Source organism: Rissa tridactyla, chromosome 5 (genome assembly GCF_028500815.1).
Source record: "Rissa tridactyla isolate bRisTri1 chromosome 5, bRisTri1.patW.cur.20221130, whole genome shotgun sequence".
NCBI classification, from domain to species: Eukaryota; Metazoa; Chordata; class Aves; order Charadriiformes; family Laridae; genus Rissa; species Rissa tridactyla.
Window position 1 is genome coordinate 14,372,363 of NC_071470.1, and position 23,292 is coordinate 14,395,654.

The 23,292-nt window shown below is 38.2% G+C and overlaps 1 protein-coding gene across 2 annotated transcripts; it reads right to left on the minus strand.

The window, feature by feature from the left end:
* Positions 1-668: 668 nt before the first annotated feature.
* On the minus strand, positions 669-22,143 carry GUF1 (GTP binding elongation factor GUF1). 2 transcript variants are annotated; one of them, XM_054202516.1, is made up of 18 exons: positions 21,873-22,143; positions 20,068-20,179; positions 17,618-17,766; positions 17,329-17,409; positions 15,256-15,333; positions 14,934-15,017; positions 14,416-14,480; positions 13,189-13,392; positions 12,695-12,739; positions 11,460-11,599; positions 10,071-10,194; positions 9,564-9,696; positions 8,139-8,282; positions 6,987-7,120; positions 5,086-5,187; positions 3,007-3,126; positions 2,054-2,090; positions 669-1,014 (listed from the first exon to the last, which is right to left on the minus strand). In XM_054202516.1, the coding sequence occupies exons 1-18, from the start codon at positions 21,999-22,001 to the stop codon at positions 877-879; spliced, it is 2,019 nt and encodes a 672-aa protein (XP_054058491.1). In that variant the 5' UTR covers positions 22,002-22,143; the 3' UTR covers positions 669-876. The 2 variants fall into 2 exon arrangements, with proteins under 2 accessions (XP_054058491.1, XP_054058490.1); XM_054202515.1 differs by lacking the exon at positions 12,695-12,739.
* Between the last annotated feature and the right edge of the window lie 1,149 nt (positions 22,144-23,292).

Consider the following 23,292-nt stretch of genomic DNA (forward strand, 5'->3'; position numbering starts at 1 on the left):
TGTAAACACAGAATATAGGATGGTCATTAACTGGTGTTAATGATTGCTTTGTTTACACTTCCAAAAGCAACAGCTTCCATTAAGCACACTTAACTACAGCTTTCAAGTGAGAACTCACTGACAGACTTCAGTATGTGAACGGTGTAAGTAAAACTTCAACAAGTATACCAAGACAGGTTCTAACCAAACCTTCAGGCCAAAGGAATTCTTCAAGGCCTGAATTGGTCTTACTGGTGGAGTAGTTTTAATAATCGTGTGTTTTAATACATTAAAACTTAGGATTTCTTCAGAGATTAGCATAGCTAGGTTGTATTCACGGTAAAGTGACACTTTAAGGTGTGGTACATTAAAAAAAGTCACCATCAGTTTTTCCCGATGTGATTTCCCAACATCATGATTTGCTGAAAACAGCAACTTTAGAAAGTAAAACAGGAAGCAGCTTGATATTTTTGTGGTAACAGTTCAAACTTTTTAAAAAAAAAAAAAAAAAAACAGCAGTTTGTCTATACATACCTTTCAATTATTTTTATAAACTTTTTCCCACATGGTGCCTGTTCTCTCAAAGACTTGCAATGCAAAAATAAAACATAATTGTTACATTTTAAGTGTTTAAAGTATGAAAACAATTAAATACAATTAAAAACAATAAAATGAAAGCTTAGATTCAGTCAAGTCAAATTAAATAACTTTAATTTCATAATAATCTACAAGTATCTGTACATTTTAAGTACACTGTCCTTTCAATTTATGTTCCCACATGTATTTAATTTACACCACGCAAACATGTTCCCTCTCACAGTGATAAGTTATCCATTAGGTCATTACGCTACTGTCTACAAAAAGTTGAGAGAATAATCAGCTGCACGTCGCTGATCTCTATTTGTCAGTTTGTCTCTTTAAAACACGTATAAAGGCATCTCTTGGTACTTCCACATTGCCAATTTTTCTCATCAGCTTCTTCCCTTCTGCCTGCCTCTTTAAAAGCTTCATTCTTCTTGTAATGTCTCCGCCATACTATGAAAAGGAAAAACATTCTAGTAAGCTTAAATGCAACTACAGTACATTTCAGCAACACTAAACTTAAGGGCTTAAAAATAATCAGAAAGGCTAGTTATATTATGACAAAAGATTATTTTACACTCCAAATAGTTATCCTAAAAGGCCACTAGTTAAAAAAAAGCAAATGAGCAAGTTAAGCTGTGGTCATTGGGACAACTGAGGGTTGAATTCAGTTACCTAGATATATACATTCATGTAAGCCTCGCTGACATTAGACACAACCTATAGGATATCCAGGTCCCCTTGGAACAGCAGCAGGATGCCAGCTCAGATACACTGGGGCATCTTGACTAGCACTAGGTGCTTACGTCTAAATAAATTAACTGAACGCTTATACAATGTTGAACAAACACCATCCCACGTATGTGCCTAGCAGAATTCTATAATAGTTGTGAGAAAGTGACACTTGTCTAACTTTTTGCAACATGTTCGCTTCACAGAACTAAAGACAAGATAAGGAAGAGGCATCGCGTTTTTCCTATAGCTCTGTCCACTCTTGTTAATAGTTAACTATTGCATATTTAAGGCCTTGTCATGACGTATTACTGAAAACTCCAGTAAAAGTCTAATCAGAATCAGTCTGTAAAGAAGCACTTTTATAGTTTCTTAAGTCACCTGGAAAAAACAATTTAGGAAACATGTGAAGTTACACCTATGTGTGTACACACACACACGTTTGCTGTATGTCTACAACTATTAGCAAACGGTGAGGAGACAGGGGAGAACACAGACACGCTCTGTTGAGTTCACTCTTCAGTGTGTAATTCTGAAAAAGCCATTACTCTTTCTGATCTGACTCTTACTGCACGCTGCAACTGGAGGTTACATGAGTTGAATTTTGAAGTAAAAGCTTAAAAGTATCTGTTAATACTCCATTGATGCTTAAGGAGCACAAGCAGAACGTGTCTCCACTGGGTTTCTAGGAAAAGACAGGCCTATCACGTTAGCAAGACTCTTAGGTTTACGTACATCAGAAACATCAAAAAATACTTACACATTTTGCCACAACATTCTTTCTGTAAGCTTTCAGCCTGTAAAAGAAAATAAAATATATACATTAACACATTAGAACATCTCCTATACGTGAAGCTAAACACTGAGTTGTCAAAATGCTAAGAGTTGTTTTTCTACTAGTTTTGTATTGGAATCCTGACATTTTCATATTTTGTATACAGAAGACAAAGTTCTAAACAGAAGACTGAACTCACGTGTCTCAATTCTAGAAATATCCCTTAGAGTGCACAATATGTGCATAAAAACTACAATCTTGCCTTTTTATCTAGGATTTCTGCTATGATAAGTGTTACATGTGTGTGGATATGGATACATACACAGAAGTTCTTACAGCACTTCTACTTGGATCCCTACCTTTAATTCTTTTGTCACCATTTACATACTATTTAAATAGTAACAGCAAAGATATGACAAGAAACACAACACCAAGGAAACGGTTTTCTCTAAAAGAAGTGAGTGCTGCTAGGAAATAGTTGGGTGTTCGGTTTGCAACATACTTCCTTTGGAACAGCAGAGTTCAGGTCTCTTTTGCTGACTTTCCCAGAGATTAAACTATTCTACAACCAGCCCATTTTTTTCAGTAGTAAGAAACTTTTTCCACTGCCAAAGAGGAAACGGACACATGGGTGTTGCAAGTTATACTCTATCCACTAAATGCAATGCTGCAAGCAAGTTAAAATAAGAATACATTCTTTTCAATTAAATTGATATCAAGTCCTTCATCAGTCAGAGCTCAAATGTATTTTTTTTCCCCCAAGAGGTCTGGTAGCATAAACAAGAAAAATATGACCGTACAGTAAAATCAAAGTACTACATAAAAGTAATATATAGTAATATATAAAACTATATATACACACACATTAAAAGGCCATAATTTAAGTAGCTTAAAATAAGGGGGGGGGGGGAGAAGGTAAACAGAAGGGATCCACTTACGTTTCTCTTGCAATGATTTTCTTGCCAATAGCAGCCTGAATGGCTATTTCAAACAACTGCCGAGGTATAGCATCTTTTAAACGTTCACACAGGAATTTACCAGTAGCATATGCCTTATCACTGAAAAAGAAAGTCACCAGTGTTTTCAGAAAGAGTAATACAACCCCCGAAATATATCCACAGACTAAACTGTTTGATAACAGGATTTTAGTAGAGGTTTTCCTCTTTTTAACTCAAAAGATAAGCTGATCAGATCATAATTTTACATCTAATGAGTGGTCTCTGTATGTCACCTGTTTCATACAAACAGGTGATATGATTGTATTAACAGGTCTTCAAATAAATTTAAAATATTTATAATAAACAGCCTGATTATCTATCACACTGAAGCCATTTTGAATACTGTCACAGCTTCAAATGCAATTTTAAACTAGACGGTCAAGGAGGATTTTCATTGATTGTAGGCCCGAAAGGTCAAGAGATCTACATATTACAGAAGTATTTTTAAAACATCTTTTTTTATATAACAAGAAAAAAAAAAAAGGTTTAATGTATTCCTGTCACCTGCTAATAAAAATTATCCAACTATATTCAGCATCTGTATATGCTTCAGATTTTGGAAAGAGAAAATGACAAAAGGTCTAAAGAAGCTACTGAACAGATACTTTCATAAGCCATTGAAAACAAATGGGTCTCTTCTCTCTAAAAACATCCATATTTAGTGAACTTTTTTTAAGCAACATACAGCTGAAAATACTTTTATGTGCTTTCACGTAGCAACGTGACTCCCTGCTACCTGTATAAAGCAAACAGTTTAAGCATGAAGTACTAAAACTGCTAATGCTTAACCAACATTACTTAAGAAGATACAGATATTTATTTCTATAATTAGGACAAGTGATAATGGCTAGCTTAGTACTGAGCTTAAAGTAATCTCAGTCATTTTTTCTCTATAAATGTAGTTCATCACAATTTTAGATAGACAGATGTAGTCTATTTACAGCGAGAGGACTCTGAGAATTGACTGAAGCAGGAGCAGAATGAATGTTGTCTACAAGTTAAAAAAATAATTTGTCATCTAAAGCTAAACAAAAGGCTATCATTAGTTTTACCTAGTGAAACAGTTCAGGGGTGCAAGCTAAATTGATCAAGAAACACATGTTAAAGCAATAACTAACTTTTGCAAGGCTGGCCACTCCATTTTGCATCTTTTCAAAGTAAGAGATGCAGGCACATTGCTGAACACTGCACATTTATGAAAAACACATAAAGTAGCAAACGTATATGAGAGTTATCCCACTCCCGCCCCAAGATCTTTCTGAACACAGTTCAGAAAGTCATTTTCCTATGTCAACCTTCTGAAGTTAAGGGATTCCAAGGATTTCAGGATTGCAGTTGCCAAAAAAATATGAAAATTTCTGGCAATTACAGGTTAGTATTTTAACAAGGACAAAAAAACTAAACCAACACCCCCCCCCAAATTGATCTCGGGATTGCTGGAAAGGGATGCTGAAGTTACAGAATGGAGCCTTATAAAGACTTTGTGAGAAGAAAGCAAGGGGAGAGGCTGGAAACAGGAAGGCATTATTCTCACCAGCAAACCAGTAATTCCTAAGAAACTACAGAAACTGAATCATTTTAGCAAAAAATTTCTAAGGTAATTACATCCGGTAAATATTTACTTTCTCCTGGTACTCTGGCTGGAGACAAAATAACAACAAACTTCTATAGAACAGGAATTATTGGGAGCATAAAATCAATTTTTTTTCAGTAGTAGATAGTAAATGCCATAATGGATTCATCTGGTATCTCCTTGACTGGTCTGTATTTAAATTTTTCCAGCTCCGTAAGAGATCGGCATTTTGCATTTCCTTCTCCTCCCTGCCATACATCACCACAAAAACATATCTAGCACTTAAATGCCTCTTTTTCACATCATCTCCAGAAGTGGTGATGTGGTGAAATCCTCACTGCTCTTTTCATACATATTTGTCATATATTAGTGATACACATACATGTTTTCACCATATATTAATAGGAAGTCATATTTCTTCGGAATAGAGAATCCAGTTAACCTACTTGTGTATGATTGTTGACAGTTCTTCGACTGGATTTCCATTTAGAAGAATATCCATTTTGATAAGATCCGCTGCCTGGTATCCTGCATCTTCATAATCAAAACTAAACGAAAGGAGTTTAAAAGTTAGTGATGATTTCGTAAAAAGTATATTCTGCACACTTTGTTCCAGAAATTTTTAGACACATTTCTTAATAAAGCACTCAAACTATTTATTAAAATAGGAGCATGGTTTTTAATAGTCTTCATGCAAGACTGGACTAGAAATATACTGCAGATAAATCTCATCTCCAAGGCAGCAGAGGACATCATCCTGTCTTCCAGCTACTGAGCAAGGTAAACCAATACAAAATCGATATTGTTACTGCAATCTCTAAAGAGTTTATTCAAACACTTCTATCAGCCGGAAGTTCCTTAAAGCTCCAGGCAACAGAACCCTTCAACACAGCTTTTGAACAGTAAACATCCTTGATGTCAGTCAAATCAAAAACTAACACTGGATTGTTTTCTTTTCATCCTCTCCTTTGGCAGACTTTTTACATGACCCCTATTATCATTCTCTCTGACAAGCAAGTTTCCCTCTTCATCTCCAAACCATATTTCTCCTTTGGTAGGTATGGGCCTCACCGTCTGTGTGTCAGTTTGCAATACCACTAATCTGGTCAGATCTGAAATATCAGAACAGAGGGGAAAAAAAGTCCTTTGAGAGCATTTGAAAGTACTTCTATCTTAATTGGCTTAGCTAAACCACAGTTGTGTGAACAGAATGTATCAGAAGTACGGTTACTGAGAGCATTAAACACACAAGCAACATTAAGGAGTCAATTAGGAAATAAAAATCAAGAAATAAGACAATGCAACATCTGAATCAAAGGACACCCTGCATAATTCTGCTATGAGATAGCTTCTTGATAAACGGATTGGATTTTATCTAGTTGGAGAGCTAGATCCTGAGAGAAAATTCAAAATCTCCACCCCCTTGATTCTTCTACCTGTCGTTCTTGCCTCCCCACTTCTGCTTATGCTTCTACTTCACATATACACAAGCACTGCCAAGACACACCTTACCTTACCTTATAACACCTATTTAAGAAAACACAAACCAAATTCAGTCCTTCAATAAAATTCATTTTTGTGCTTATCAAACGAATAATGTAATTAGGTATACCAGCTCCTGTCACAATATAGTTTACCTTACTAACAACACGTCCACATACGAGGTTTGTAAGAGCTGTTGAATCTCCTGTGGCATAAGCCCATCTGCCATGCAAGATTTTCCTTTCCATTAAATTCACAAAGGCTCTTCACAACCAGCTTCACAATTCTAGCCTCTGAATTTATAGAATCCACCCACAGCAGAACATTTGGTCTAAAAATGCAGTTGATTTGCTTTATTCCCATAATAAAGCATGTACCTAAAATAAGTGTTCTTTGTTTTTAATATAGTTTGTTGAATTTTTTAGTAGCTTTAAAGAATCAGTATTTGGTTATTTTCCTTTTTCCACAAGAGACAATACAGTAGGAAGTACTTTTTCAGTGACTCCTTTGATAGAAAATGCTCATTGCCACTTTAGACAAGTAAGAACCATGTAGATCATCTTCATCTAGATAAGCAAGTGCCACTCTACATGTAACACTTGAAAAATACGTGCATCACCAGTGAAAATTATTATTAGGTAGTGAAGCACTTTTAGTGGTTTTCAGATGTACCTCCATCCATTTTCACCGTGAATCTAATTCATTAAAGGTGAAGTAAGACTCGATTTGCAGCACCATCATAAAAGAATATTCTTCACTTGTGCCCTTCCATATCTTCTCCTCAGATCTTTTTTTGTTTCCACCCCTCAGGGTCCTGGGGGAGTGGGGGCCGGGGGTGGGGAAGAGGTACAAGAGAGGTAGTTACCTTGCATAACCAGAAGACAAAGACTTAAGAGCATCATAAAAATCCACCACAATTTCATTCAGTGGAAAGAGGTATTTTAGCATAACCCTGTGTTCATCAATGTACAACATATCCTTCTGGACTGCCCTACGATCCTAGACAAATAAAAATTGTTTCAGTTCCCCTTGAAAGAAGTTTTCTACAAACAAATACAAAGGAAATTAAAATAAACAGTTATCCAGTTACACAAGAGAACTCCCATACTTCAAGCCCCAAAGTAACTTTCTTATTGGTCGTTTGCTAAAGCCCTAGAACAAACTGCAGCACCATCATAAATGAAGTGGCTGTAACTTAACTGGACAAATGATTCAAATCTATCCTCTCTAAAAGCTGCATTTGTGAAATCCTTACCAGCTTCTGCTTACTGCTGCCTTTTAAACGTATAGTTATTTGTCCCCAAAATCTCACTGAAATGAGATTTTCACATGTATTGGAACATTACACAGTATGACTCACAGGCTCCTCTTCTTTCCTGCCAGGAGGGTATCTTAAAGTTATTTTAGGAATTCTTTTTAATAGATCTTACGCTTCGCTCTACTGACATGCAAGTACTGTACTCTGTTATGTTATGTACTTGAAATGTAAAAAGCTAAGAAAATATTGTGAAGAAATTATAAAGACAATATATATGTCAGTTAAAATATTTTTAGTTAGGTGTATTACAAGTACGCTTGGGGAATGTGATTGCCCATCACTATCGTAAATGAACTCCCATGAAGCACTGAAAACATACATGAAGCCTCCGTAAAGTGTTAACAGAAGTTGTATTTCCACGAAAATATTTCTAAAAAACAACAGATCTTATTCCCCTGCTGCAGATTCCATTCTTTCAGGAAAATGGAACTAGCTATGAATTTGTCTGGTGCAGGATGTAGACTAAGGTACTTTATTGTCACTGAGCTTCGTCACTAACTCTCACTTTACTATTTTGCAGTTTAGAAGTACTTTTACACATAAAATGTTTAACTGCTCTTGAAAGAAAAAAATATTTCAACAATTACTGTCAAAGATACTATTTAAGTACTAATACCTAGTATCTAGCTAGTATCTTCACTTAAGTATGATAAGAACAGCTTAAAAATGTAAATGACGGAACTAAAATTATATACCAACCTGACACAAAACAATTATTTTCCCAATATATTCATGAGGTGTTACAATAGTACCAAGAACAGTTGGCTCTAAATATTCAGATACTGAAAGTTTATCAGGAAACTGAGCAGGGTTGATAATAGTAATCTCTGCTTTACCATACTCCTGAAAACAAACAAATAGAACAGGTACTGTAATTTTACAAATAAGTGCACTAAATAGGAAAGGCGACAAAAACAGCATTGAAAAAGTACTAAATAAATGTTTCAATTGCTTGGAAACACTTGTGAATTACGCAACCAAAATTGATACCGCACAGAATTTTCAAAGAGATTTCTGCATCACATACAGAAGTCCCTTGTCAGTGTATCTTTAAACATTATTATATAGAAAGATTATAGGAATTACTTTCACTAGGAAAATGGTTTTTTAAGCATTTTATCCAGTGAATATTAAACACAAGAAGTGCTTAGAACTAGGACTACAGCCCAGGGAAAGAAAAAAGGCTTTCTATTCATTTTCCATCTCTCTTGCCTGTAGAGCAAGATCTTCCTTATTGTATCTTATATAGGATGAGTCAAGTAAGGCACAGCTTCAACAAAGACCTTTAAGTTTTCTGCAGTTTGGTGACGGGAACATTCCTCTCTAAACAGAACTTTGTGTTCAGGCTCCCTTTCAGGCTGAAGTGGGCTTAGAAATTAAGTTTTCGATTCTTGCACAAATGCTTTCATTACGTATTTCTTGTAGACCAACATCCTGATAGGGGCTGAAGTCATCCTTCTGAAGTAAGGATAAAAGGAAGGTCATGCTTCTTACTATGTACATACAACCTCCCCCATGCACTAAGGCAAATGATTCTATCGCTTCCACTGACAAGGCAATGTTCCTGAACAATGACCCAACTTCCAGCACTGTTTGAAAACAGTGTCCCGCATCAGTAATCCAGAATCACTTATGTACCAAAACGTGTCAACCACTTCATTCACAGCTGCTGCACTGCCTACGGAACCAAAACAACTGGGGAGAAAAAGCGTCTATGCCTTACACCTTGCAAGTACAGCAACCTTTCTTATACAAGCTGTATAGAATTTACAGATTTTCTGTAGTGTTTAGAGGTACATGTTGGATAATAATGAGCTAGCCTATTTGCAGCCTCCCTTCAGCAGGTGCCCTTAAGTCCACCTCTCTCTCTCAAAATCAAGCACAGTAATTTTTTTTTGTGCTCAGTTCAATGAAGTTTACACATGCCTATTTCACTGTGATCAAAAACTCGCTTGTCTTCACCAGCCCCTTCCACTCTATAGTGGCATTGCAAGCTATTCCTAAAAATGTTTTCTGGCTGATAAAACCTGATTTTAAAAAGTGTAGATGTTTAAAAATGTAGATGTTTATTATACAAGGCATTTAAGCTGCTATTTACATAAAGCTGTAATAAATTTAACATACCTTTATCAACTTTGCTGAGGAAAGAACAGCTTTATATGGAACTGTAGGTGCAGTCAAAATAACGGACATGTTATACTCTTGCTCCAAACGTTGATTAAAAACTTCCATATGTAAAAGACCAAGGAAACCCAGCCTGGGAAAAAAATAACCTGTTGGTGAACATACTTGTATATCCCCTGGCATGTCACAGTGGGTTGTTTCTTTTTCTTCTCCAGCATGTTTACACTGCTAGTCTGGCAATATCAGGCACAGTGAACAATCTCCAAATGATCCTACGGTTGAACAGTTATGAGTCTTTGAGAACAAAACCTATCAATCACAACAAACTGCACACTCTCTGCAAATACAGAATGTAAGAAAATCAAATGCTTTTGATCTTTACCTATCATTAATTTGAATTAAAGCTCCTAATCTTGAATTCATTTTAATTCAACCTTCAGCAGACTTTAAACTGGCATTCTCAATTTACAAACCACTCCAAAAATGAAAGCAGTATAAAAGCCTCACCTCCACCCAGCTCCTAAGGCAAGGCTACTGTCACGATGCACAGTTACACTGGAGTCATTCAATGTCAGCCTTTCCAAAGCACTTTTGAGATTATTATATTCTGTTTGATCTACAGGATACATTCCTGTCAAAACGTATTAGATAGAAGTGATGTGACACAGAGCTTTATCTAGTATATACTTAGCTTTCAAACATGCTTTTTACAGTGAACACAGTAATGAAATCAGAATTAGCTTACTTTCTTTTCTAACTTTTTCAAAATGTGAAAAACAATAGGATTTTTTTTTTCAAAAAAAAATTAGTTAAGATGTAGTAGTTTTAGATTACCTCAAAAAACCCAAGAATTAACATTGAAACCATAATGGTAGGAATACTGTACTCATCTAATCTTTCATAGTTGTAGAAGATGCACAATTGAGTATAACCATTATTTTGCAGGGCTGTAACGTAAACATATAGGTTAAGCATAAATGAATAAGCAGACAAACTTCACTGAGATGTTCCTTCAAAGGTAAGAAGTAACAGGAAAAAAAAATTGCCATATCAACATTGTGAATGTTTCTATATTCTTCTGAAATTAATAAAAAGCAGCTGTCTTTATAATTACTGCCTGAAGCAGGTTCTACTGTACAGCTTTTCACATCACCATGTGTTCAGAAAAATGTAAATTGCTCTACAGCAAGAAGCAACACACATGCACAGAAGAAAAATTTACAGAATTGCATTTTTCTAGGTTGACTGACAGACAGCACGATCTCCAAGAGACAGTTCAAGTGAGTTTTATACATTCCATCACAACAAGCCTAGAAAGTGATTTCCAAAATTTATTTCTTTCTAAAGCCATCTCCCATAGCATTTGTAGTAGTTACTGAAGCTGGTGGCAACAGCTCAACAGAACTATTCAAGCTTAAAAAGCCAAGTATTTTACAGAATTTACATTCTGAATATTAGCTTTGGTAGTTTACCATATTTAACAAAAAATAAACAGTTGTTAATTTTTAAAAGAAAAAAGAATTCACAATAATTATGGAAACCTGGTTATCAAGATGAAGAACTCCAGTAAATGGACTTCATTTTTTCAAGTCTCAGCTGTTCCTTTCCAGCTATCAAGAATTTACTGGCTTTAGAAGCAATAATTGTGTCTAAAAATACATGTTATTCTTGTATTCACCTAAAACCAGTCTGCAACTATTATGAATCTTGTCTGTTGAGTCACAGGGAAAATTACACAAAGCTATATAAATGATGTGCCTCTGTAGCTTAACTTTGATAAAATTCTAATCCTTACAACTCTTAATATACACATAGATTATTTTAGAAGCTCTAATAGCTCTCCAATTCTTTTTACTGGAAAAAAGTAATTCTACTTTTTATCAGTTTACTCCTCACCTGCAAAAACCATTGGCTTCGCTGACTTAAAGCCAGGCAAAGGCTCCACTGGCTGTTTATACAAAAACAGTGTGTCTCCTATTTGGGCTTCTGTTACTTCTTTCATTCCAGCAACCAGGTAGCCCACCTGTCCAGCATATCTAAATAAAATTGGCATTATATGGACATGCTTCTTGGCATTATCAGTACTGCTATTTTCCCCCACTTGACTTATCCCACTCAGAAATTCAAATAAACCACACCCCCAAAAGCCTATGTATACAAAAGCCAGATTTAAGTTGTTTCTCCTGCGAACTTTATCCCAAGGGACAAACTATCTGATGACTCAAGCTCCTCTATTTCTGTTACAGTTAAACAGTACATTTATAGCTCTGGATTTTTAATTCTGTGCTACTCCCAGTTTGAAAGCTGGAGCTAGAAGGAACTTCTCAAGGATCTAATAAAAAGGATCAGAACAGCTCCCAGCTGCCACCACAGCAAGTTTCACATACTAAGTGGCAGAAACAACAAAAGACAAATGCCTCCCATCAGCACATAATGTTGTTTAGGAGAGAAACCCATGGTAGATAAAAAGTAAAACACAGTGTACTGGTTTTGGCTGGGATGGAGTTAACTATCTTCATAGCAGCCCCATATGGTGTTGTGGATTTGTGAATTAAATGGTGCTGACAACACACCAGTGTTCTAGATAATGCTGAATAGTGCTTGCGCAGCATGAAGGCTTTTTCTGCTTCTCACTTTGTCCCTCCCGGCAAATAGGCTAGGCCAAGAGGCTGGGAAGTGACACAGCCAGGACAGCAGACCTGGACTGAACAAAAGGATGTTCCATGCCATACAACAACATGCTCAGCAATAAAAAACAAGGAGTGTAGTCTTTCCAAGGTGGCTGTTGGTTATACACTACCTTGTCTGCTAGTGGTGGGTCTGCTTGTGGGAGGTGGGGAGTAACTGATTGTCTTTGCATCGCTTCCTGTCCCCCCGCTTTTCTTTTTCCTTCACTTATTTAACTGTCTTTATCTCAACCCATGAATCTTTACTCACTTTTGCTCTTCCAGTTCTCTCCCCTGTCACGCTTGGGTTGAAGGAGTGAGCAAGTGGCTGGATGGGTGCTTAATTCCCGGCTGGGTTCAACCGAGCACACAAAGTAACATAGTCTCACTGAGAATCTCCCAAGAAAAGTCATTAACACGTACTTGGATGCAAACTGATAAAGCTTCTCTGCTAATTCTAAGTACCTGATTTTCTTCCCACTGCTGCCATGAGGAGCCAGTTTCTGGAAGCTGTTGCATTCAGGGATTTTAAGTTTTCCACCCTCAAAATATGCTGCAGCAATAACTAAGGTGAAGCCCCATTCCCTTCCACTCTCAAATAAGGTAGTTCCTAGAAACAAATTGGACAGCTGAATAAGAATATCAAACGCTAGTCTTAAAAATACCTAGCTGTCCAGATGTTCCACGTGCTATGGATGACAGAATGACTCCCTCCCCCTACCACTGCCCAAAAAGCAGTCCCCAAAACCTTCTGCCTCAGCATGCCCAAAATGAAAGACACTGACATCGAGCATTAAATTACAGATAATAATCACAAAAAACCCCACCAAAGAACATGAATAAAAAACCTAAACATCTCCCAGCCTTTACCACTCAAAGCAAAAAATCAAACAGAACTGCAGGATTTTGTATCTTATGTCGATTTGTGATTTGACCCATTGAAAGAAATTTTTACTTACAGTTTATGGGTTGGCTGCTCATTTGGAGTCAGAATTCCGACTTCATTAACTTCGTATCTTTTCTTTGTGTGCGCAGACACAATTTTATGCCCTTTCTGAATCTCCCCACCAAAGAGAGCAATGTTAGCTATGACGCCTCGGTAGTGGTCAAAGGTAGAGTCAAACACTAAGGCTTTCAATGGATCAGCAGTATTACACTGGGGTCTGTCACAAAAAATGTAAACAGATTAAGTAGTATGTTTTAAATCAATATCAAATGAGCAAACACCCCCAAAACTTCCATATTAAAACAGATAAAACTACTAATTTTCAGTAAACAAACACACACCCGACATCATTTCAGTGTTTCACTATTATGCAGCAAATCTTCACTTTTTTTTTCCTCCCATGTGCAATAGCAGTACAAATAGAACAAAACCAAATCCATATTCGTCATACTTATTTCGCAACAGGTGAAACTGATACTTAAAATGTCGCATTACAGGGGAAACAAAAATTCAACAGTTACATTCCAACAGCTGAGAGGGTTTTTTTGGAAAAAAAAATAAAGTCCACTGAAATTTTGTTTTTGCCATCTTTCATGGAAACCTAATCTCAGTCTTCATTGTGGTTTCTTTTAATTATAATTATTAAGTAGTTTGAAGACTATATTATTAGCAGTAGGAAAAAAGATTGAAAAGCACTATGCTGACTGAAACTGAACTGGAATTCAGCAGCTTTGTCACCAAGTTCCCAGATAAAAGCCTATTTTAAAGGTTGGGTTCAGGATATGAAACTGAGAAACTCTAAACACAGCAGATTTCAATTACCTTTATCAATTTAACAATGCAACATTCAAAAGGAGTAACAGCAAACATAGATCCTCAAACACTGTTTCACGGAAGCTATGTAAACATTCGCAGACGTGTCACCTTTAGTGGATCACCTCTCATCTTTCATTTCATTCTGAATGAATTCATTTTCCTCTCCCACTTCTAAAGAATAAAGAATTCTTCTCTGCTGACATTCATGCATTCATTTTTTAAAAGGCATCTCAACTGTGACGTGTCATTTTTTCTGGTTTGCAATTTGAAACTGACTTAACCACCTCAGACATTAGGTTTCTCCCACATCTTTCATAAAGTATTGACTTTAAATAGGCAAAACTAGTCCCATTATACTGTATAAAAGCAACTCATGGTTTCCTACTTAACCTTATAAGGTTTCATAACTAAATACAAAACTTACGGTGGAATCTTCTCAATGACCTTTTGAAGAACTTTTTCAACATTTGTTCCTTGTTTAGCAGAAATCTAAAACAAGTCAAACAGCAATTTGATAAGACATGTGTCTCACGTGAATTCAGTATCTATTAAACAGTGTCACATTTACTTAGACAGTTTTGGTTGCCACAGATACTACTACCCATAAAAGCACTCTGAAGCACACGTTAGAATGCTATTACTATGAAATTTTTCTCTCCTGAATGGCAATTGTTGTTACAGTAAAAGTGAAAACAATTTACAGACCCATAATGAGGAACAATTTAAAAATCTATCTGATGTCATGCATCAAGACATACCTGTCAGTTAAAAATTCTAGTATGTTCTCCACGAGACTATTTTTAAAGAAATTCATGTATGTCAGACAAAGACAGAAAGACAGATGACACCCTGTTGATTTACTACATGTACACATCTTTTATTAGCTACAAAGTAGATACAGATATACAATCAGACATGTTATAAAACTTTAAGAGATCTTACCCTTACACATTCATGTATAGGGATATCAAACAGCTTCTCAATTTGTTTTTCAACTCTTTCAGGGTCTGCATTCTTCAAATCAATCTGAAAAACAACAAACTGTTAAATATACAGGCAATCGCCTCTTCTGTATGATCCAGCACTGTAGTTTCCAAATATACAAGTCAAGGAACCTTTATGATTTTATGAGTAAAACAAAGTTCTTATTATCTTCTAGCTATTTTTTCATTATATATTTCTATTTGAGGATAAGTTTCTTGTAAGTCTTTTACACATTTAAACAACCCAACTATTTAATATGAAACTCTAAAACCTTTATTACCTTATTTATGACAGGAATTATTGCAAGCTGCGCTTCAAAAGCAAGATAGAAGTTTGCCACTGTCTGAGCCTGAATACCCTAGAAAATAAGCATTAAAGAAGTTTAACATTTTGTTGTTTCTTCTTTTATAAAGCATACTATACAATATAAAATTATTTTTCTGTTCTAGCAACTCTTTCATTTGGGGGATTGAAAATAAGTTATTGATTATACACTTTGCTGAGAAAAAACAGAACATTCTTAAGTTATCATTTCTCATAATCTGAATATAAGTAGACAAACTAATAATGCTGTATGTATAACCACATATATGCAATTATTTATAGATTACATAGTATTATGCAAACATTATGCACCAAGTACATATTTCTGTATATGTTATTTATTTCTGAATAACCAAGATTATAACAGGTACCTCAAAAAACACTCTTTGTCCACCACAAATTATTCACAAATGAACTAAAACAAAGAAAAAGGGATGTTTATAAGACTGCAGTGACTCCAGAGGGCATGAACACACCTTCAACTTACCTTACAGCTATTTTCAAAAAATAAAGACAAATTATAAGGTTTGTACCTCACATTTCTTTCAAAAGGATGGCAAAAGGACAGCTCTAATTAGAAGAAAAAGGAAGATTACTTCTCCAGATCCAAGTACCATGCAAGGAAAAACAAAGACAGAGGGACAGGGACGCTAATGAATGAGATTATAAAGCCTAACGTGACAAGAGAGGGCAGAAGGGGGTGGCAAGGAGAAGAAGGAGAAGCTACTTCTTGTCTTCCCCTTTTTTACAACAGATCAAGTGGAAAATTACTTATATGGGGATATTCGTCATGGTTATATGGGCCTAACTTTTTAGGGAACATAAAGTAGTAAAAAAAAAATTATTCAACAAAAAAGAAAAAAGGAAAAAAAAAAAAAGAAGTATGCAAGACCTAAATCTTCAGAGTTACCTCCAGAATTCAGGCTGGCATGAGAAACATTAGCAATTATAATGAAAAAGTTGAGTTTGTGAGCATTCTGACTAAAAGGCAAATACAGAATACCAAGAATCACATAATAGTTAAATATGACAAAAAATATATATACACATTAAATATAAAAACATCAGCACATTCAAAAAATATATTTGTTACTGAAGCTTACTTAAGAAGTTCACTTGCCCACCAAGCTAGGAAGGAAAAAGTGTTCATAATCATTGAATGGAAATTACATTTTTTTCTATATAACAAGGAAAACAGTAGCATTCATTTGACCCTTGTACAATCCAATCATAAACATGCCAGAGAGAAAATTATCAAAATACTTTGTGAGAATGTGTCCATATTTAAAATCATGTTCCCATAATCCTCATATTCTAGTCTGGTAACTGTTTCTTACGTTCCTAGCACTGTACAAATAAAAGTACCACTAAGATCTCTAATTTCACCTCCCTCCCAGTATAGACTTTGTGAATTTATGAGAGTATCACCTTACAAACATTTTACTCCCTCACTCTCCTGCTCCTCCTGAAACATTAGTCAAGAACCTATCAATCTAGCAGATACAAAACTTCTCAAGTTTCCAGAGTAAGTTTATTCACATTCAGCCTACAGTGTCCTTTAGCTTTAATGCTGCCAGCATTGGTTTGTATTACTGACAATCAGAAACACAACCGCAATTAGTTGTAACTAACAGTGTGGTTGGTTGAACAAATCATCGAGCTTTCCAAGAAGAAACTGAAGGTGCTCAAATGAGTATTTGTACAACAGCTAGAAGCTCTCCAGACTACCATTTGCAAAGTTCATACTCTGTATAAAGTAGGATCTGATTCTTCACTAATCCTGTGCTTTTATTGCTATGTCATGGAACTGCAATAATGATCAACACACAAGTATTTGTCTCTAGAATTTTTTTAAAATTCCCATTACTAGCCTTCTGCAACGTTATACTTTTATGGAGATAGCCCAGGGGCAGAAACACTGATGGAAAAATAATAGTAAAAAAAAATAATTAAAAAAAAAATCTTCTCTCTAGCTTGCTTAAAAAAATTGCTGAAATTCTAAGTAAAAAACAAGAATTAAGAACTCCACCTCATTTGCATCCACTACAAGTATGACACCTTGACAGGCAGACAGTGATCGTGATACTTCATAGCTGAAATCTACGTGGCCCTGTGGAGAAAATAGATGTTTACAATTTCAGGTACTTCTAGAGTCTTTTGCAAAGATTTCTATATTACAATGTTTTCATTTGTATATATGTTCACAATTCTTACAACAAAAAGAATTTGAATAAACACAAGAAGCCAGAAATTTCCTACTTTTAAATATAAAGACATTTAGTTTTGTGGGATTTAAACACTGTTTATACTTAACTTACTGGCGTGTCAATAAGATTTAAGAGATAGTTTACTCCTCCATGATTGTAAAAGAGAGATGCAGATTGTGCTTTAACTGTAATTCCTCTTTCACGTTCCACTTGCAGTTTATCCAGCACTTGTTTATTACGGTCAGTTTTAGCAATTGTTCCTAAGATTAAAAAAAAAAACCAAAACAGTTTTATTACCTCATTTAATACATTAGCTCTCAAAATAAATAATTCTTGAAAAAGCCATTAAACAGGAGAACATGGGACTTGCAGCTGCAAATGAAGCTTTTCCATCTGATTAAGCTGAAGTTAGATTTTTATTTAAAAATAAAATTATATAAGTTACATAAAACACTTTACTGAATAAGCAGGATACAAAACATCATGTAAGTCTAAATCGGAGATTAAGAAGTAGCAAAGACTCCATTCAGTGCTGAATAACTTTGATGTTTAAAAAAAATTTCACCTCCTATCACTAGAGAGCAGCTCCATGGTTCCAACCAGTGCCAATCTCAAATGTGAAAAGAACATTATCATAGAGCTTGACAGACCTGAATTCAAACTCCATTCTTTCACATGTGTCAGGTAAAATTGCCCATAGTGACACACAGGAGGTAATCATAAAGAATAAATTTAATCAAAAACCTCTCCCAGGTTTTGTTTTGTTCACCCCTTAAACAAGGAAAGCAAGACTCTTCCAAAGGGTATTTCTGAGTAGCCAATTTAAGCTCTGCCCTGAAATTAGTCTCCTCTTGGGAGATACAGCAACTGCTTTACAGCTTACCTTAGAGAACCCTACAAGGAAACCTTTGTCTCTCTCTCCCACAAAAAGCTTAAGTTTCAGAGTCGCTTCTAGTTATGAAAAATCCCTTAGCACTTCTGTTTCTCACTTTCACTTTAAAGGGGGATAGTTTTTCTTAACCTCAACAATAACACCGAAATAAAAACACTGAAGTCCAAGATGCACTCCCATGAGGACAAAATAAATAGCTCTGAAAGTAACACAACTTCACCGATACTTAGAGCAAAGGAAAAAGCAAGGCTATATAGCAGCTGAGAATCCAAGGAATTTATACTTAATTACTAGCAGTTATTCTACTCACTAAATCTAAAGCAACAGAGCGATACATTTCTAAAACTTACTATGCAGCATCGTATCAGCTTCAGTACCAGTGAGCTTCACCACCATGAAAGGCAGTCGTTTATGGTTTGCTCACAAGAGGACATATCGTTACTTTAATCTTAGTACTAGCAGCTGAAGTTCCTCTCTGTTTCAGTAACACTTTTGAAAACTACTCTGTTCAGAATTCCTAGGTTATGACAGTCCCCTTCTGTCCACTCCAAACGCTGGCAGTAAAAAGATAAACTTGCTGTGTATTGGTCTAATGGACGATGAGTCAGGAATAACAGGAGCAGCATCCTGAATGAGGAAGTACACTCCTTTTCAGTCTCTTTCTAAAATACATACTTCCTTTAGTGAATTACACACCTCCTTACCCCTACTTGTAGGCAGATCTCAACCAGAAAGTCTATCATATTCACATCTGTTAACACTACACAACTGGCAGTCTAAAAGCACAATCAAACTGGCACTAGAGCAAAGACATTAGAGACTAGAGCAAGTGTAGGGTCCTGCACCTGGGAAGGAAGAATGCCAAACACCAGTATATGTTAGGGGCGGACATGCTGGGAAGCAGCTCTGAGGAGAAGGACCTGGGGGTCCTGGTAGACAGCAAATTATCCATGAGCCAGCAGTGTGCCCTTGTCGCCAAGAAGGCCAATGGCATCCTGGGCTGCATAGGGAAGACTGTGGCCAGTAGGTCGAGGGAGGTCATTCTCCCCCTCTACTCTGCACTGGTGAGGCCACAACTGGAGTACTGTGTCCAGTTTTGGGCTCCCCAGTTCAAGAGGGACAGGGAACTACTGGAGCGAGTCCAGCGAAGGGCAACCAAGATGATTATGGGACTGGAGCACCTCCCTTATGAGGAGAGGCTGAAAGAGCTGGGACTCTTTAGCCTGGAGAAGAGAAGGTTGAGGGGGGACCTGATTAATGTTTACAAGTACCTAAAGGGTGGGTTTAAGGAGGACGGAGCCAGGCTCTTTTCAATGGTTCCCAGCGACAGGACAAGGGGCAATGGGCACAAGCTGGAACATAGGAAGTTCCGTTCAAATACACGGAAAAACTTCTTTACAGTGAGGGTGACAGAGCACCGGAACAGGCTGCCCAGGGAGGTTGTGGAGTCCCCTTCTCTGGAGATTTTCAAGACTCGCCTGGATGCAGCCCTGAGGGATGTGCTTTAAGCAATCCTGCTCTAGCAGGGGAGTTGGACTAGATGATCTCTAGAGGTCCCTTCCAACTCTGAAGATTCCGTGATTAGAAGTTTTAGTAATAACCAAAGCTACAGAAACTTACACATCATCTTACCTGTTGAGAGAAGGTAGTATAAAATGAGAACACTTACCTGTAATTTCCAACAATCTGTCCGCTAGTGTACTCTTGCCATGATCTACGTGAGCTATAATACTGAAGTTTCTAATGCTTTCGACGGGATATGTCGACATATCTAATTTTTCCTGAAAAACAGAAATTTATTTTCATAAACTGTGGTTACAATCTCTACATGCAATATGACCTGGCCTTTAAAAAAGAATTAACTAATTTCTCTAGAAGAGGCACAGGTTGAATAGAAACAAAAGCTTAAATTGTTACCAGTGTTTGAAATGCTAACATTTCATTTTACATACATATACATACATATACATTCATTTATTACTCTGAATAATCACTAAGTATGCTGGAAAGCATTGCAAAAGGTACTGTGTTCTTATGAATACACTTAAAACAGTTTCAAGTTTGTTAAACTGCTAAACTTAAGGATTTAGAAAACAAGATTCAGGGGACCATTAAGGAAATAATTGCTCACAAGCATGGTAAGAATACAGCAACATTACCTAGCAGCTTAGGGAGCAGTGACCTTATCGTAAGAAGCAAGTAGACTTTGTGGAAAAGGAAACTATAGGTAACACTTATCTTGGCTAAATGAAAAAAAAATGCAGAAAACCAGCCTGACTTCCTTGGTTCACACACAGAAAGGTCCAACACTAAAAAACTTTGTGTTATTCCTGTTCATTCCAAGTAACAGAAGTGGTTTCTTTGCCCCTCAAAGCTTTCAGCATCAGGAACCCGGAGATCCCTAATAGCAATCAGCAACACTTTACTGAAAAAGTCCAGTCGCCGATTTGAGAGATACACAAAGCGCATCCCTCTTACACGGGCTATGCACACAGCTCTGGGACAGGCAGAAAGAAAGAAAGTGTGGAGTTCTTTGCTAGCACCAATACACAGCATCAAGCAGCATTACCTGCCATGTCCATGTGCCAGTAGAGGTTAGGGGCTGACCTGCTGGAAAGCAGATCTGCAGGGAGAGACCCGGGGGTGCTGGTGAACAAGTTGACCAAGAGGCAGCAATGTGCCCAAGAACACCAATGATCCCCTGGGATGCATTAAAGAGAGTGCGACCAGCAGGTCGAGGGAGGTCATCCTCCCCCTCTACTCTGAACTGGTGAGGCCACATCTGGAGTACTGTATCCAGTTCTGGGCTCACAGTTCAAAAAGGACAGGGAACTACTAGAGTCCGGCGGAGGGCTACAATGCTGATCAAGGGACTGGTGCACCTCTCTTATGAAGAAAGGCTGAGAGACCTGTGTCTGTTTAGCCTGGAGAAGACTGCGAGGAATCTCATCAATGCTTATCAATATCTAAAGGGCGAATGTCAAGAGGATGGGGCCAGACTCTTCTCAGTGGGGCCCAGCTACAGGACAAGGGGCAACAGGCACAAACTGGAAGACAGGAAATTACCTCTCAACATGAGGATAAACTTCTTTACTTTGAGGGTGGCAGAGCACTGGAACAGGCTGCCCAGAGAGGTTCTGGAGTCTCCTTCTCTGGAGATATTCAAAACCTACCTGGATGCGTTCCTGTGCAACCTGCTCTGGCAGAGGGGTTGAACTAGATGATCTCCGAAGTTCCCTTCCAACCCCGACCATTCTGTGATTCTGTCCCTTTCAGAATGTCTCGGATTGGAACAAGTCCTCCTACTGCCAAGGGGACACAAATGCCCCTGCAGCGGGAAATAGCTGCTACAGGATGCCACGGCCTGTGTGGAAAGGCCACCTTTTACAGGTAGGGGACTCGCCGCAGGCCAACTTCGGGCAGTCCAAACGCCCCCCCGCACGCCATCCCTGCCGGGCCGCCCTGCGAACTCACCTTGCCGCCGGAGCTGTACAGCCGCCCGCAGGCGGCGGACAGCCATGGCGGAAGGCAGAGCGGGGTGGAGGGGAGGCGGGAGCTCGGCAGCCGGGCCCACCACGCCGCCGTCCTGCCGGCGAGGGCCATGGCGCTCGAGGCCGGCCTCACACGCTGGCTGCACGGAGGGGAGCTCGGGCAGCCTCAGCCCCCATCGCAGCGCGGCCTCAACGGCTCCCCAACGGCTACACAAGGCGCACACCAACTGCCGCCTCACAGAAGGAAGCGCCGGAAGTGCTCCCCAGAGGCGGAAGTGGTCAGAGCCCCACTTCCTTCCTCCCCCTGGAGCAATGGCGGCGGGGTGGAGGTGGTGTCCCGTCCTGCCCGGCCGCGCCTTCGAAGCCTGCCGCTGTCGGAGTTCCCCCGGGAGCTAGTTTCAGCCTCGCCTCAATAAGCTGTGGGCGTCACTCGTCCGCGGCTCCTCGGGGCCTGCGGCCTGGCGGGCCGCGCCTTCGCCTGGCGGCGTGGGGCCTCTGCCCGCGCCTTCCGTGTTGGCTCGTTGCTGGGAGCCAGCCGGGTCTCCTGCAGCGGCCGCGTAATGCTACTTCAGAGGTGCAGCAGTCTCGGGGGAGAGCCTCCATAGGGCTTTCCCCTTAGCTGTCTGTAAAAAAAACTACAAAAGCCAGCAGTTTGGCCCGGCTTCTGTTACATGGTGTCCTAGCAACAGTGATTTCTGGGACTTACATACTTTTTTTCTAGGCACCATTAGTTATAGAAAGCAGAAACTGTATTTTTACAAGTTTTTCAAATTTCTGGAAGTTTGCTTTTTGTGGTTTTATGAGATCGCTCACAAGAACAGCTTCGTTCCTGATTGTAGCATCTCAGTGCTCCTGCAAGGCATAGGATGTCATTGTTTTGAAATACTTCTTTACTGGCATTATAGAGGAATCTGTTTCTTGTATGTCTACAGTGCTGCCACAATACGGCTGTTCTGGCCTCAGTTGTTCTTTGTAAAATTGTAGAAGCAGAAGAATGTTGTCATATTCTCAGATCTGCTTTCACAGAATCATAGAATCTTCATGGTTGGAAAGGACCCTTAAGATTATCGAGTCCAACCAAACAACCTACAGTCTCTGCCACTAGAGCATGCCCTGAAGTGCCACATCTAGACGTTTCTTAAATACCTCTAGGGATGGTGACTCAATGCGCTCCCAGGGCAGGCTGTTCCAGTGCCTGACCACTCTTTCAGTAAAGTAATTCTTCCTAATATCTAATCTAAACCTCCCCTGCCGCAGCTTCAGACCAGAAATTCCTCTGGTCCTGTCATTTTTCACCTGGGAGAAGAGGCCAACACCCACCTCTCTACAACCTCCTTCCAGGTAGTTGTAGAGGGCAATGAGGTCTCCCCTCAGCCTCCTCTTCTCCAAGCTAAACATGCCCA

Bases quoted from the DNA above. Each gene is read 5' to 3' on its own strand.
- GUF1 (XM_054202516.1), bottom strand. From the start codon at position 22,001: ATGGCCCTCGCCGGCAGGACGGCGGCGTGGTGGGCCCGGCTGCCGAGC. The intron at 7,121-8,138 runs GTTGGTATATAA...TTATTTGTCTAG, and splicing joins AAATAATTGTTTTGTGTCAG to GATCGTAGGGCAGTCCAGAA. The intron at 2,091-3,006 runs GTAAGTGGATCC...TTTCTTTTACAG, and splicing joins AAAATCATTGCAAGAGAAAC to GCTGAAAGCTTACAGAAAGA.